Source organism: Eschscholzia californica, unplaced genomic scaffold, assembly GCF_041429995.1.
Source record: "Eschscholzia californica isolate CP2 unplaced genomic scaffold, dmEscCali1.0.p SCAF_1, whole genome shotgun sequence".
Lineage (NCBI taxonomy): Eukaryota > Viridiplantae > Streptophyta > Magnoliopsida > Ranunculales > Papaveraceae > Eschscholzia > Eschscholzia californica.
This window is the reverse complement of record NW_028238198.1, coordinates 42,160,417-42,176,236: the sequence shown is the minus strand read 5'-3', so window position 1 is coordinate 42,176,236 and position 15,820 is coordinate 42,160,417. Positions and strand designations below refer to the sequence as shown.

Here is a 15,820-nt window from a genome sequence, read left to right as displayed (position 1 = left end):
GTCTATTAGTAGAAAAATAGAAAAAATATATTATCATAAAATGAATAAACGTATAAAGCAATTGTAATTGAATAAAAAAACGTCGTTACATTTTGCAAGCACTAGCCTTTGAATACAAATTTAATATGCAAATTTTACTTAAGTTAACCCTACTTAAACCTAAATCCTAACTCCGCCTCAGATCACATCGTATCAAACTATGAATGTGGTATTTGTCATGACCATTCTTAGTCAACATTCAAAAGAAAAAAAAAACTCTCAAGGACTCTGTAAATACCTCTGGCCAAAGAAAATAATTGGACAGTTTCCTCTTTTCTTTTTTTTTGTTGAACAAAGACAGTTTCCTCCTTGATTTGCAGTTTGAGAGAGAAGTGAGTGAGCCCCTAGGGCTAGAATAGTGAATGAATCATTGAGGAGCAACTGGGTCTTCCTTTTTGCATGATATCCTTTCGGCTTCCAGGCCCCTCACACACTTTGATCACTTTGATATGACCACTTCAAGTCATTAAAAAAACAACTTTTTTCTATCCATTATGAATGATAGATATAATACACACTTGTTTATGTTTTCTTCTTTTTTGACAGATCATTAACTCTTATTTGGAATCAGAAAGTTGAATGTTCTAATCTTCATTTATTCATTCACTTTTCTTTCAGTTTTCAGGTCTCTATTTATCACTCACTATCTTTTCTTTTTCAGAACTATAGACTGTTGTCATTGTTTTAAAGGTAACTAAACATTTTGTGTTAAGATCACACATTATCTGATATTATTTGTCGAAATGTTATCGAATTAGTATTTTGTAACTCTTTCGTACAATTGATTTTGTTCGAGGAAATGGGTAAGAGATATTTCTTAAAAAATGACAGGTTAAGATTCTGAAAGTTATTTGTACAGGTTATGATTCATCAATGGCAAGGAGGAGGAGCTGGTTTCATTTTGTAAGGAAATTCTTCATAGCAGACACAAAGGGTAAACCTGAAAAGGTAGAGAATTTATAGTTGATATGTTTTTCATGGAATTCATTCTATCCCAAAGAAGAATAAGAGAAAAAAAAAATCATAGTTTTCTTGTATCTTGATTTTCGAACACAAACCAAACGCATTTCATCGACTATTGAAGTTAGGTGGTGCTCGTTTTTTCTTCTTTCTTTCTTGTGATTCTCTAAATCTAATTCGTCTGAGTCTGACTCGGCTAAATTTGAATAGCCGGAGTCTAACTTTGTTCTGGTTAGGGGAATAAATTGTTATTTCGAAATAATTAAGACAGGAAGGCTCTTTACACTTATTGTATGTCTAACTTCACTAGACCCAAAATCAGCCCGAGTTACCTATTCAAACGAGTCAAGATGCATGATTAGACAAGAAGAAACATCCTGAAATCTGGCTCGAACATAATAATGAAATTGCTACTCTTGTATTGAATTTCAGAAAGAAAAAAGGAGATGGTTTCTTGGGAGGTTGAAGTTCAAATGCTTACCACCAGTACTCGTACCATCACATAAACAGAGGACATTAAGGGAAGCAGAAGATGATCATAAAAAACATGCATTAACTGTTGCCATTGCAACTGCTGCTGCAGCTGAAGCTGCAGTAGCAGCTGCTCAAGCTGCCGCCGAGGTTCTCCGTCTCACAGGAGCTTCTCAATCATATCGTCGAACTAAAAGCAGAAGATGGAACCCAGCTGCTATTGTAATTCAAACTGCTTTCCGGGGCTACCTTGTAAGCTACTTGACACTTTTGCCTCTTCTTCGGTTAACGTGTTAGCCTGTTTGTGGTTGTCTAACTTGTATGAATCTAAGTCAGTCTCAGCTGACTTGTTTTATTCAGGTTATTTCAGTCTATAAGCTCTTAAACCATACTTATCTTATGTGTAACTTGTCCTGTACCAAAACTGAGTCATTCAGACGAGTCAGACGCAAGAATATAGAGTGTAACTTTTAGACATTCATGTGATTCTTTCTCAATCTTTTACCTTCTTTAATAGAACTTAACTTTTACTTGAGAGAATGAAACAGGCAAGGAAAGCATTACGCGCACTAAAGGGACTCGTAAAGCTTCAAGCTATAATTCGAGGTCAAGCTGTGAGACGCCGTGTATTGACAAGTCTTAAGAGGTCGGAACCCCTCTCAAAGATACAACAATCTCATACTCGAGAACGAAGATTTGTAGTTGTTAAGGATAGTCGAATCAATGAAGACGATGAGCCCTCATTCCGACCGAACAAAGATATGGTATTTCAACGCCTCCTCGATTCTAAACCTTAGAAACCTAATTTATCGACTAGTTTATACTTGGTTATTGAAATTTACTTTCACATTCCAACTTACAAAGCTCAGTACAGCTTACCTGGAGATAATCCGAAGGCTGATATTCGTAGAGGTTCACTTTTTTTTATCCCACTACAAGTTGGTTAAAATTTACATATAATTGTTTAAACAGATCGAATTCATTACTCAAAAAAAGCGGATTGAGGATCCAACTTCATTATTGGAAAGATGCAACTCTATAATTTTAAGCAGGCAGGGGAGCTTGACTAGGAGAACACACGTAAAATAATCTTTACTCAATTTTATATTCGTTTTGAGTTGTTTGATTTCTCATTTAGTTTCTTGAGTTGTGTAATCTTAATTTCTTTTTAGGAGAAGACTTCAGATTTCGTTCTTCGTTCATACCCATCTTACAGAGAAATAGAAAGACGATCAGAACGTAAAATAACAGAATTATCAGATGAAGAACAATTTACAGGATTGAGATCAACTGCTATATCACTTCCAAGAAGATCATTTTCAAGTTCATCATCTTCTTCTTCTACTAGAAACTACATGTTGACAACAGAATCAGCTAAAGCAAAAACAAGATCAATTAGTATACCAAAACAAAGATATGGGTATTCAGATTCTTCTTATTCTGATTCTGGTTTCTCTCCATCTAAAAACAGACTTTCTTTCTCTTCTATGAGTGCTGATTTCGGTGTTCCTTCAAGAACTCTTAAAACTTCTAGTTCTCAACCTAGAATAAAAAGTCTGGGAATTCCTATAAATATACAGAAAAACTTTGAAGTTTCTACACATTGATCTTTTATAGATTCATGAGTAATGGAATGAAGAAGAAAAAATCATGGGGTTGGATTCGATCAATCGATATGTTAATATCTCTGTCCCATTGATTGTTTTAGTAATTTCTTAGTCAAAGGAGTATTGTGTGGGTGTGTGTGTGTGTGTGGGTGGAAATGGTGGGTGTTTTTAATTCTTGACAAGTACAGTATGATTTATGTTGGCTTTTTAATTGGTTTTGGGAGCAGAGATGATGCCTGTAATTACTATTGGGTTTTAATGAAATACACAGATTCTTCTATTTTAGTGCATTACCTTTCATTAACTTTCAATGGAGAATCTACCCATTCATCATAAGATATCAACAAAAATTTCTAAACAGTTCAAATACTAGTTAAATCAGATTTGACGAAATGCGACAAGCATGTGAGATGTGACCTGCCTACCGCAATAATTTCGACCAAACTACACATACTAGTTAGTTTGTTGCTCACAATCTACTTATACCTTCAATGCCTATCACGGAGAACTTATTTAGTAGACCCAATATCGAACTTATTTAGTAGACCCAATAAATCCGTCAAACTTTTCATTGACATTTACAGATTTCAATATTTCTAATCAAAAACATTTATAGGGGTTTAGAGACTGAAACATTCACTCTTCGTCTTCTAAAAATATCAAACATTTAAAGACACCGAGCTTAAGGAAAACATAGATATAACTTATCTCCTCTAAATAATAATTTGTATGCAAATCCCATTCTAAAAGGTGCCTATAAGTTTTGACCTACACAATATAAAGATTTCGGTATGAGCTTAAATTTATATAAGTATGTTTTACTTAAAGTATTTATCTTGTTAAGAATTGTTTACAACTTCCAAATGTTAATAATAAACTAGTACTAGTAGTACTCACAAACCTAAAACGGAGTAGTATTTGGGTGCGCCCCATTGCCTTGCTTTTATTTCCATTATCCGTGCCTTCGTGCTACTCAGGCGCCATTACGAGTTATGTACCTGATAACATTGACATTAGTTTATTATCAAATAACAAAATACTCCTGGAAGTAGAGTAGAATTAAATGACAAGTAGGAAAGTAAGGAAATAAAGAGCAGAAGAAACAAAACGAAGAAATTGGTGTCTCAACTGATCTTTTTTTTTTTGAGTTGTCAGCGTGCCTCAAACCCTTTTTTTTTTGAAAATTTGAATTAATATTAAAACGAAAAGAACTAAACAAAGGGAAGACCAAGAAAATCCCTCACGAGATCCAAGCCTCCCAATTCCGAACTACATCATTAAACGAGACATGACTATACTTCGGCAAACATTTTGCCCAAATCAAAATACATGCTTTGATATCTTCCACGTCTAGGCTAGAGTTGATATTGGTGTCTTTAAAAATTTTGTTGTTGCGATCCTTCCAAATGCACCAAATTATCGCCACTGGAAGCGTGCCTCAAACCCTTGACCTCTAGGGTGGAAGATTAAACATCTTGCAGACTCCAACCAAGAGTTGTTGGCACCTCGACTGATTTTTTCTCAGATAGCAGAACCTTCTAACTTTAACGGATATTGAACAAGTGTAAGATTGGACGGGGTTTTCTAATAAACCATGAGTCTCTCATGACACAACCCAAGTTCTAATTTTTGGTTCATTTGTCCAATTTACCATGAAGATTATCCTCAGGAAAGTCATGTTATTGTGAAACTTCTAACCCCGCCAAAAGGTATTTGATTATGCTCAAAATCGGTGGTTCAAAATTAGTGCATGTTAGCATATCGATTTGGCATGGGATAATTTTTATTAAGCATGATTTTCGTGGTTAGAGTTGACCACATTCTGTAATTGGACCATTTTCATGTGACCCAAAAGGGAGTTAGCATTAGAAAAATCATTTATCAATAAATACTGATTAACCAAATACTCAAAAGAAAAAAGATAAGACCAGCGGATCACTAAGGTTAAAAGAAATAATAATAATAAATAACAATGATAATAATAATAATAATAATAATAATAAATAATGATAATAATAATAAATTCCTAACCATATAACAATAATAATTATTATTATAATTTTGAAATCACTAACCATAGTTTTGTTTAACCATAGTGAATTCTTGAATGGTTTTCAGTAGTGCACCAAATTCCATAGACTTGAGTGGTCCCATATGCCTGTATAAACACAAATGCTGTTGTTAGTACTAGGAGCCAAACAGATGGCCGCTGCTCACATCACACCCGGTGTAGAAATATGTTTAGAAAACAGACGAAGCAAACAAAGGTTTTTCGAAGATTCTGTAATTTTGAAGTGATCAGTAAAAATAACTATTGAAAGAAGTCAAAGAACACTCACACAATCTCTGTATATCGCATTCTCCAGGCAGGAAATCCGAAGTGGCATCTAACAGATCCATAAGTTAGAAGCAGATTAGGTACTGGCCCCTCACAACCTAAGATGAAAGAACTTCATCGAGTAAGAGAACTACGGCAGAAAAACTTAATTGACAAAATAGATAATACGAAACCAAAGAAATGTAGTTAGAGAACGAAATAAACCAACAAGATGCAGAACCGAAGAAATGTCAGTTTCTGTAAAGATTGGGCCCTCCGAAATCCCATCTGAACTACGAGTTTGCAAATGCTTCGAACAAAGAAGATCAGCTGCTTTAGCCATCCCTTCTTTCCCATCGGAGATTGAAGCAAAATCCACAATCATTTTCTTTTGATCAAGAAACCTATCATTATAATCATTTCCCTGCAAGAGAGCTCTAACATCAATAATAATATTCATTTACAGCATACAAACAAAAATATCAATATACATAAAACTAGACCAACATGAATGCCATAATACAATACTACAAATAAGAATTGGAAGCAAAAGAAGGCAGTTGCTTTGGAGACGGAGAAAATCATTGCAGGAACGGAAATTTTAAGGGGACGAGGTGAAACTTTTCCAATTTTGTGGGTATGAAAGGTTTAAGGCCACTCATTTTAGAACTCCCTAAACTTATTTTTCACAAACAGCCCCCTTCATCTTTACTTTACCATCATAACCACCATCACCACTGACCACAACCATCTCACTCTCCTGCTATGAAGCCCAATAAAATTAGGCTTCCCTCAAACCCAATAAAGTCAAATCAGATTGACCCGTTTCTCATAAAAGTGTTCCGTCCCCGCAACAATTCCGTCCCCGAAGCAATGGCCTGAAAGAAATACATACCATTTTCTCGACCAATCGTGACAAATTGTTTATTCAACCAAAATTATTTGTCCTGAAAATGAAACTTGAGTACTTGACTGCAATAATTTGGTTAATTTGTATTACTTATTGATTAACTTAACCGCAGAGCTCAACAGCTCAACCGGAAGAAAATGGGAATGATTATAAGAAAAGTCGTGAATGTACTTTTGATTCTCCATTGTTTAAAACTTTTGATCATATGTTTCTTGGCTTTTCGTAGAAGACCATTATAAGGAGACTAGATCATACCAGTTCTCGTGATCCAGCATTGTCAAACTCCTGCAAAATGACTCTCTTGGCTTTTTTCAGCTCGCCTAAAACAACAGAGTGTAAGCCTTGATCACTTAGTTTAGAGATCAAATTGTGAAATATTAACTGCGGTATGTGAGATGCATCCTTACCCTGCATATCATATAGGCAGACATGCTTCAAACCAATTCCTGACAGCCATTGCAAAAGCTTAATAACTCTTGAAATATCATAAGCATCTTCATTCTCTACGACAATGGCTAGGCACTGAAGTTCATTCAAATCCAGAGCATTGTACTTCTTGAATAATCCACTCGAGACCATGTAGCTCCGAAGCATTTGTGTCACAGACAACAGAACATGCCAAATGCTTATGATAAGGTGAACAAAGTGCCAAAGTAATTGAAGCACAATAGTGCAAATTTTCTGAAATAGATCACAAAAATACACCAGTCAACAAGCAATTTCCATCCGAAAATGTAGAATTAAGATTGGGTAACTTGATGAAAAGTTCAGCGCCTCAATCACCAACATGCATCTAGCTCACCTCTAACGGACACAATACGAAAAGACACGAGACAATTATTTAAGATACAGGAGTAAAAGATAGAGAGGAGGAAGTTACCTGAGAAAGTAGATTAAATATTATCATGCTTCCATCTTTAAGAACCTTGAGTCTGTTTTGGTCATATCATCCGTCAACTTAACTTTTAATGTATAAATAATATTTTACACAAGCAATTAAAATTTATGGAATTCCTTTTCTATACGATAACATTAGTTTCAAAGTTTCCGGCTTTGCTTGTTACTTTCAACTGCACTCTCATTGAGGTATCAAAGTATAAGACATAGAGTAACTAAGAATCTATAGCTCTAGACCATTCGAAAATAACTTTTTTGTGATGGGTTTCTCAGTTTTGCAAATTCACCTTTTAGTGTTACTAGCAAGTAGATTTTCTTAATAGAATGAAGCGACAAATGAAAGGCCGAAGAGAAAGCATAAACAAACAACGAAAAAAACGAGTTGAATGTAAAATTAGAGTTGTTACTGAAAGGTAGATAACCTAATGTAATTCTCCATTAGCTTGTGCATTAATGTTTTTCCCTCTACTTCCATAGTCAGTGATCAGATAGTTTTCGGCTGGAGTCAAATGTCAAAGCAAACCAAGAAACTCTAATCAGATTGATTTCAGCATCATATGATCAAATATAGACCAAAACAATAAAAGGAATCCCAACAAATGCTTTCCAGTAGTGATTAAAATTAATAGATAGATATTAAGTTAGGGTTTTAAGCTAAATAAGAGAAGTTAGACATGCTCCAATTTGATCTCACAAATAGCAAACAAAAAAGAAAGTATAAGTTTAGAACCCTAACCAACCCCACTAATATAAGGTTGAGCAAACGCATTATAGAAATTGAAGAAAACCCTAACCAGTCAGGTACAATCATTCAACAAAGATAGACACACTAAAATTCCTTCCGCAATTAGAGAGAGATTTGGGAGTGAAAGAAAAAGAAAGGTGACAAAAGAAGTTTATAGAGTGAGTGAGAGAGATAGGTTTTAGCGGGAGGAGGTTCTTTGCCTGGGGTACACATCCCAACCGTGTGTGCAACTGAATCTGACCCCAAGTGTTGAGTGGTTTTTGGCTTATTTGTCTGAATCTGGCTCGTCTGACTCATTCAATTGAATTTCGATCAGCAGACTTGTCTGAATCTCACTCACGTTATTCATGTTAATCAAATGGATCAAGAGTATATGTCGATAATTCGACCTAAAATGCTTATAGAAAACTACCATTGTGCAATAAGAAATAGAAAGGTCCAAACCCATTTTTCTTAATCCCTATTACCCTCTTCTAAATGTAATATAAAAAAAAAAAAAAATCTGGATTTAGTGTCTTAATTTTCTTTCTCTCTAGTCATATTTTCTTTTGCCTTACGGAACTTAAAACCCGCCGTCTTCATGAAAGCAGATCATTCGACTGGTTATTTGTTCTTTGCCTCTCAGTTTCATCAAACAAGCCTATAGATCGTATTCATTATGTGTTGATCTACTTGAATTTCATCATAATTGAGTAAGGATATTTTTCGTTTTCTTCCTCTAAAAGATTTGATGTATCGAGCATAAAATCTTTCTTTCATGTCTTTTACTTAACAAACAATCTAAACATTTGTCTCGTGATCAGAACAACTTTTATGTAGTTTTAATCGATACTAGGGGTTTCTTGCTCTCAAGATTGAAACTATTAGATTCGTTTTTAGGGTTTTAGTTATATATTTAGAACCCTTATATTTTTCATAACACATGAACTACCACAATACATTATGCACTGCCAAATTCGAAAGAATTTTTTGAACTTACCTTGAAAATATTGTGATTAAACTTGCACCATTTTTGATTGGCAGTTGGATTTATCCCTTCCGTTGTACCGCCTTTCAATGGGGCGTTTAAATTGCACGTGGAATTCACGTGCTTTGTCTGAGACAAAGGGGTTGTTGATGGCAAAGGGAACTCCTCTGTCGACATGAGAGAGTAAAGGGAGGAATGTGGAGAGTAGATATGGTGGGCATAAATAGATGATAGAGAGAAAAAAAATGAAAGAGATACCATGGTCGTAGTAGGTAGACGTCGTGATCCGGGATGGTGGTCCACGACGGTAGTGGCGAAGATGAAGGTCGGGATAAAAATGAGTGTTTCTGCCAAAGAAAAAAAATGGGAGACTTAGACATACACCCCCATATTATATAGATATTAGGACTTCACCCCCGATTTTTGTAAACTTTTGATCTGTACCACCACTTGGACGGAAACCGTCAACTCAGTGTTAACGTGTCAGTGTGCGAAACACACGCGTGAAGTATGACATTTTTGACCCTTCGAATCGGACGGATATCTGTATCTTAGATCTAACGGTTCAAAGAAAAACTTAATATTAAATAGGCTTTAATGGAAATCGTTTTAACTGCCAATAGCCCGCGCAAATTTTTCCACAATTTTCTTCTTCAGCTACTTCACGAGAGAGCTAGGGTTTCCTTGATTTTTCGAGATTTCTTTATTCTTTTTGGTGTTGGTCGATCAAATTGAACAATAACTCGATATCTCAAGCCTTAGAGTGTCCGTTTCTCTCACTAAAATCAGGAACATTTGAGTATTATTTGGTGATTTGAAGATACAATTTTTGGCTTTCTTGTGAAGAAGGCCATCAATGGGAGAAGGAGGAAGATCTGGTAGTAATCAGTAAGTTAATCCCTAACTTCTTCAGTTGTTCTAATTTGGGTTTATGTACTGATTAAATTTCAATCAATTTGTTCATATATTTAGGGTTTAGAATTTGAAATTCTCACCAAAATCGACTAAAGAAGTATTTGTGTTTGCTATTACTGTTAAGATATATCAATAAACTATCATGAATGTTGTTATATATCTCATTCTCTTATTGTCTTTTTCTGTTGTTATATGTCTGATTCTCTTAATGTCTTTGATTTTAAACCATTTTCTTGATGTGTTGAGGTTTCTTGTTACTGTTATATAATCTCTCTTATTATTTTTCGTTCTCTTAATGTGTTGATGTTTGTTTCTAGTATTATCTTTGTTACAGTTAGGGTTCATGTATACTCAAATTTCAGTCAAGTTGTGCATATATTAGGGTAAAAATATCTCATATTCTCCCTTCAGTAAGCAAATTGCTGATTTTTTTTATCAAACCCATCTCAATTTTTGAAATTTTAAGTAATTTTATGGGTTATTTCCCAAATGGCCCCCAACTTTGTGACCAGCTTCCTGCCTAGCCCCCTACTTTATCAATAATTCCCATATGGCCCCCTTTTTCAGTTACCGTTAACCAGTCATCATTTATCTCTCCTCCATCTCATCGCCTCTCTTTACCACCTCATCGTCTTCTCCGGCAAGGTCGCCGGCCGGCCAATTTTTCGGCCGACGACCTTCAAACTTTTAAAAAAGTTTTTTTTCTTTTTTTATTATTTTCTCTCTCTTCTCTTTCTCTCTCTAAAAAAATTTTTTTGTCTACATCTGGTTCTTAATGAACCATATCTGACCTTGAAGGAGGTCTGCAACAGACCTTCTTCAAGGTCTGTTTCGGATCTTCAAGAAGGTCTGTTGACCTTGAAGAAGGTCTGCAACAGACCTTCTTCAAGGTCTGTTTCGGACCTTGAAAAAGGTCTGTTGTTGACCTTGAAGATGGTCTACAACAGACCTTCTTCAAGATCCGAAACAGACCTTGAAGAAGGTCTGTTGTAGACCTTCTTCAAGGTCAGATCTGAACCAGATCTAGACAGAATTTTTTTTTTTAGAGAGAGAAAGAGAGGAGAGAGAAAATTAAAAAAAAAATTTAAAAGTTTGAAGGTCGCCGACCGGCGACCTTGTCGGAAAAGACGATGAGGTGGCGAGACGATTAGGTGGCAAAGAGAGGCGATGAGATGGAGGAGAGATAAATGATGACTGGTTAACGGAAAGTTAACGGTAACTGAAAAAGGGGGCCATATGGGAATTATTGATAAAGTAGGGGGCTAGGCAGGAAGCTGATCACAAAGTTGGGGGCCATTTGGGAAATAACCCTAATTTTATCTCAGCTACAGGCAAGTTTTAAGGTTCATGAATATATTTATTCATTACATCCATTGATTGACAAGTTGTATGTGTAGATTTTTTTATTCTGACTTCAGAACTAATCTTAGGACCTCATATCGACAAGAAGAAGTTTAGCCTATTTGGGAAACTTCCTATGTATTTTTTTTTTCCAAATGATTGGCTAGCACAGTGGCAACATTGGAGGACATTATTTAAAATCCTTTAATAACAGTGATTTGTAGTAACGAAACGGGTTTTCATGGACACCATATAATTTCCCAGTTAGGGTGACATTTTGAAGTACTGCACCACTCTGGCTTTTGAACATCTAAGAATGGGTTCTTTCGATATATGCAATTTCTCTATTGAATAAGTAAGTTAGCTTTTTATCTTCAAGTTTTATTTGGTGTTAGAAAAAGGTACTATTATTTTGTTATTATACTGTTTGAACTTGTTATGTACTACTCAATTTTATTACTGTCATGTACCACTCAAATTTATTAGTTTTAGGTCTGCCAATGGTGTTTATCTATGTTTTTGTTGTTGGTTTGATTTTTAAAAGTTTGATTCTCTTTGCTTCATCATTGTTTACAGAGTAGGTTTTGCTCCTATAAGAACTATTGTTGTCAATTATGATGGTCACTGGAGGATTTCTCCTAAGAGTGGAAGGTGGTCTTGTGATGATTATTTAAGTGGGAAGATAGTTATATTTGTGAATGTAGATGGTGATGAGCTGAATTTGATAGACTTGATTAATGGGATGGGAAACAATGACATAGATTTGGTTGGGCATAGTAGCTTTTCATGTATTTGAAACAGGGGGTTAAATGCGACATCAACAAAGAAAGTGACTTGCTAGAATGGTGGATGGAAGGTGATTTGGATGTAAAGGAAGGGTGCACTTGTTCTTGGATCATCAAACTCCACTTGCAGTCCAACCTCTTGAAGAAAGTCAATCCTCACCTTTGTCTGCCAATATTACTAAAGTAAGAACAAGAACACCATGTTTACTTAATACTTCTGTTGTTAAGAGAAAGCTATGTGTAGATAACACTTCTAGAAATAGATCTCCACCAAAGATGAGTGATGATAAATGTGATGATGGTGGAGGTAAAGAGTTGTCTCCTGAATTTTGGGAAGATTTGATTGGAAATGACATGCCTATCAATGGAAACCCTAAGAAAATGAAGAAAACAAAACAAAGAATGTCTCAAAATGATATTGATTTGAATGAGTTAGCTGAAGAACAATTAGATGAAATGCCAAATGTAGATGGTTTTGATCCCACTGTTGATGAAGAGGAAGTGCCTAACGAAGAAGTGTCTGAAGCACAAGATGTAGCTGGGGATGAGTCTAATGAACCTCAGGATCATCACACTGAGGGTATTCCTAATGAGATTGATGATATACCTGTAGAAGGGGATTATTTCACTTTGAATTCATCAAGTGACGATGAGTATGACCCTAGCAATGACCAAGAAGCAAATGAATCTGATTTTGAAGAGGAGCCTAAACCTACCACTGATGAGTTCAATGACTTTATTGCAGCCTCAGATAACTTATACAGGAATGATGAGTCAATGGAGCATCAAAGACTTGAATTGCCTAGAGATGTGATAAGTGAAGGTACCAAATGGGACAACATACATGAAGCAAGAAAGTTTTTAAGAAAATTTGCTGTGAATAACAGATTTGAATACAGATACATTAAAAATGAAGATTATAGGCTTAGAGCAAAGTGTGTTAATGCAGACCAAGGATGCCCATGGTTCTTTTATGCACGCAAAAATCCCAAAGATAATTTTTCAATTGAGTTGAAGTCAATTGAAAACACTCATACTTGTGAGCATAGTTCGAGGTTGAGCAATAAAATGGTTGATTGCAATTTTGTCGCAGCAGAACTGGAAGACACCATTAGATCCCAACAGAGAAAAAACTTCAAGTCTTCAACCCAAGGAACATCAAGGATGCAATGTGGAAAGAGTATACAGTGAAGATTAGTTACTGGACTGCTTGGAGAGCTAGGGCCATTGCATTGGAGAAGATATTTGGAAATTATGAGGAAGGTTATAAAATTTTACCTGCAATGTGTATGAATTTGCTTATCTCAAACCCAGGAAGTGTAGCAACTTGTTCTAGAAATATCTCAGACCACAGGTTCAATGGGTTATGTATTGCATTCAAGCCTTTCTTGGATGGTTTTATAAAAGGGTGTAGACCAATCATTGGGTTGGATGGCTGTTTTCTCAAAGGAAAGTATGGTGGTGTGTGTTTGTTAGCAACTGCATTAGATGGAAACAATGGTCTGTACCCCTTAGCCATATACATTTGCAAGTCAGAGAACTATGAGAATTGGTTCAAATTTTTGACTCAACTCAGTGACCATGTGAAGCTGCACCCAAGTTTGCTCACAATCATTTCAGATAGGCAAAAGGGTTTGATTGAGGCAGTTGCACAAATTTTTCCTAACAACCATCATAGGTTTTGCTTTCGACACATGTACAAGAACTTCAAGAAGAGTTATCCTTCTGGTCATCTTAAGAATTTAGCATAGGGGGCAGCAAAGGCATACAAAAAGGAAGACTATCAGCTATGGGCAGACCAATTGATGAAAGATGATCCAAAAGCATACCTTACATCGAGTTAATGTGAGTTTATGGGCAAGATCCTTCTTTGATGTAAGAGCAAAATGTGAACATATAACAAATAATTTTTCAGAAAGTTTTAATACTTGGATCATGGATCTAAGGGACATGCCACTATAATCTATGATTGATAAGTTTCACTTAATGATGATGTCTTTACTTTATGAGAGGAAGAAGACAGCAATGACATGGGATGCAAGTGGAATTATTTCAAGAGCTCAAAGGGTCATTGATGGGTTCAAAACTGGCATAAGTAATTTCAGAGTGCAAGGAGCAAGTGACTTCTTATTCAATGTTTATGAAGTGAATAGTACCAATAGATGGACTGTTAACATAAGAGATATGACTTGCTTTTGTTGTTTATGGGACATGACTGGAATTCCTTGTATGCATGCTGTTTCAGTCATCTTACCAATGAGGAGAAAATGGGCAGAGTAAGTTTTCTTTACTTTCTTTAGATGTTGGTGCATATATTATGTCTTATAATGTTCTAATATGTGAGTTTGTGATTTCATTACCAGATTTTGCAGTAACTTTCATAAGGTTAGTACATATCTTGAAGCTTATGGAGGATATATCACACCTATGAAGCAGATGATGGAATGGGGCAATGTAAGTACCTTTTTCTATTCATTTTTATACCTTCTTATTGAGCATGAATGGAATGAATATGACTTCTCATTTGTTATTAATGGAATGAATGTTCTTTTGGCATAATTCATGTTTTGTCATCGAGTGTTAAACTACTTGAATTGTTGTTTAAGAATGAAAAGTATTCTGTTTTGGTATGAATCATCTTACCAATCAGTATTAAACTACTTCTCGTGTTGTTTATTGAGTATTCAACTACTTCTCATTTATTTTAAATGAAATGAGTTCCTTTAATTTATTCCTTCTCATTGAGCATAAAACTACTTCGTTTATTCTTATATATGAATTATGTTTTGTGATTGAGTATTAAACTACCTCCTTTGTGTTACTTACTGATGCAACCATCATATGAAGTTCTTCCTCCACTCATAATCAGACCAGCTGGGAGACCAAGGAAACAAAGGATAAGGGATATGGATGAAGGGCCATCAAAATCAAAGAGTTTGAGAAAATCAAAGAGTTTGAGAAAATGCAAGACTTGCCAAGGTTTTGGCCATAACAACAGAACTTGCAAAGGTGCTGCACAACCAAAAGTTGTTCAAACAAAGCTGTCAAGAGGAATAAATGGTTCATCAACCTCTATTGCTCCAATCACTGAAGCTGGAAGTTCAATGAATCAACAAAGGCCTACAGTTACTCAACTAGGAGCTTCACAACCTCCTTCGCATTCACAACCTGGTTCCCAGTCTTTCTTTGGTAGGTAGGTCTCCTACAATCCCACCTACTCAAGTCTTTAACCCAACCAAATACAGGCCGAGAAAACCTAATAAAAAGTAGGAAACCATAGCTATTGTGTTGAAACTAGACAACTTTCGGTCATTTATGCTCTTTATTGCTTCTTTTTGTGGCACTTTATGAATAGAACTAGCACAAATATGATGCTTGACTCCTTTTTGTTCTTATTTTGAATGTGAGGATGCTCACTGAATTATTTTGTGGATACATGATGATGGATTTTGTTATGAATGTTTTGTTTTCTTATGGATGTTCTTTCCTTGTCATGGGTGTTCTTTCTTTGTTATAGACTGAACTATGTTGCTGAAAACATGTTACAGAAATGTAACCTAAATTGGCACAGGAAATATGTTACTTTGCACAGTCTAACCTTCGTCGCAACCAATATATGAAATCGAATATAATGTCAAGCCCACGGAGTTGTGTCAAGCCCACTCGAGTTGGCGGTAACATGTGTGTCGCTCCACTAAGGAGACCAAGGTTTGAATCTTACTGAATCCAAAAGCAGAATTCAGCTAAACCCCCCGAGCAACATTAAAATGTGTGACATACTTTGAAAACATTTTCTTTTTTATATAATGCTCATAGTGGGTCTAGTTGCATTTTTTTCTACAGTAACTTAATTGAATTTCCATTTT

The 15,820-nt window shown here is 35.4% G+C and overlaps 2 protein-coding genes and 1 pseudogene across 12 annotated transcripts; 2 read left to right on the top strand and 1 right to left on the bottom strand.

Moving 5' to 3' along the window:
• The first annotated feature begins 335 nt into the window (after positions 1-335).
• LOC147566942 (protein IQ-DOMAIN 3-like) lies at positions 336-3,362 on the top strand. 2 transcript variants are annotated; one of them, XM_086653516.1, is made up of 6 exons: positions 336-664; positions 899-987; positions 1,432-1,722; positions 2,019-2,234; positions 2,443-2,550; positions 2,643-3,362. In XM_086653516.1, exons 2-6 carry the CDS (start codon positions 913-915, stop codon positions 3,075-3,077), a joined length of 1,125 nt encoding a protein of 374 aa, XP_086509642.1. In that variant the 5' UTR covers positions 336-664; positions 899-912; the 3' UTR covers positions 3,078-3,362. The 2 variants fall into 2 exon arrangements, with proteins under 2 accessions (XP_086509642.1, XP_086509641.1); XM_086653515.1 differs by having other exon boundaries at positions 336-729.
• A 397-nt stretch (positions 3,363-3,759) lies between these two features.
• LOC147566941 (uncharacterized) lies at positions 3,760-8,190 on the bottom strand. Of its 10 annotated transcripts, none has more exons than XR_015230621.1 (10): positions 7,942-8,068; positions 7,624-7,700; positions 7,185-7,236; positions 6,712-6,985; positions 6,560-6,624; positions 5,620-5,818; positions 5,417-5,513; positions 5,153-5,235; positions 3,979-4,075; positions 3,760-3,845 (listed from the first exon to the last, which is right to left on the bottom strand). XR_015230621.1 is itself a non-coding variant. In XM_086653518.1 (9 exons), the coding sequence occupies exons 2-9, from the start codon at positions 7,674-7,676 to the stop codon at positions 4,068-4,070; spliced, it is 831 nt and encodes a 276-aa protein (XP_086509644.1). In that variant the 5' UTR covers positions 7,677-7,700; positions 7,996-8,190; the 3' UTR covers positions 3,760-4,067. The 10 variants fall into 10 exon arrangements, 4 of the variants coding, with proteins under 4 accessions (XP_086509644.1, XP_086509645.1, XP_086509647.1 ...); XR_015230620.1 differs by having other exon boundaries at positions 7,996-8,068; XR_015230623.1 differs by having other exon boundaries at positions 3,760-4,075; positions 5,624-5,818; positions 7,942-8,168.
• A 4,933-nt stretch (positions 8,191-13,123) lies between these two features.
• On the top strand, positions 13,124-13,916 carry LOC147566940 (uncharacterized; annotated as a pseudogene).
• Positions 13,917-15,820: the final 1,904 nt, after the last annotated feature.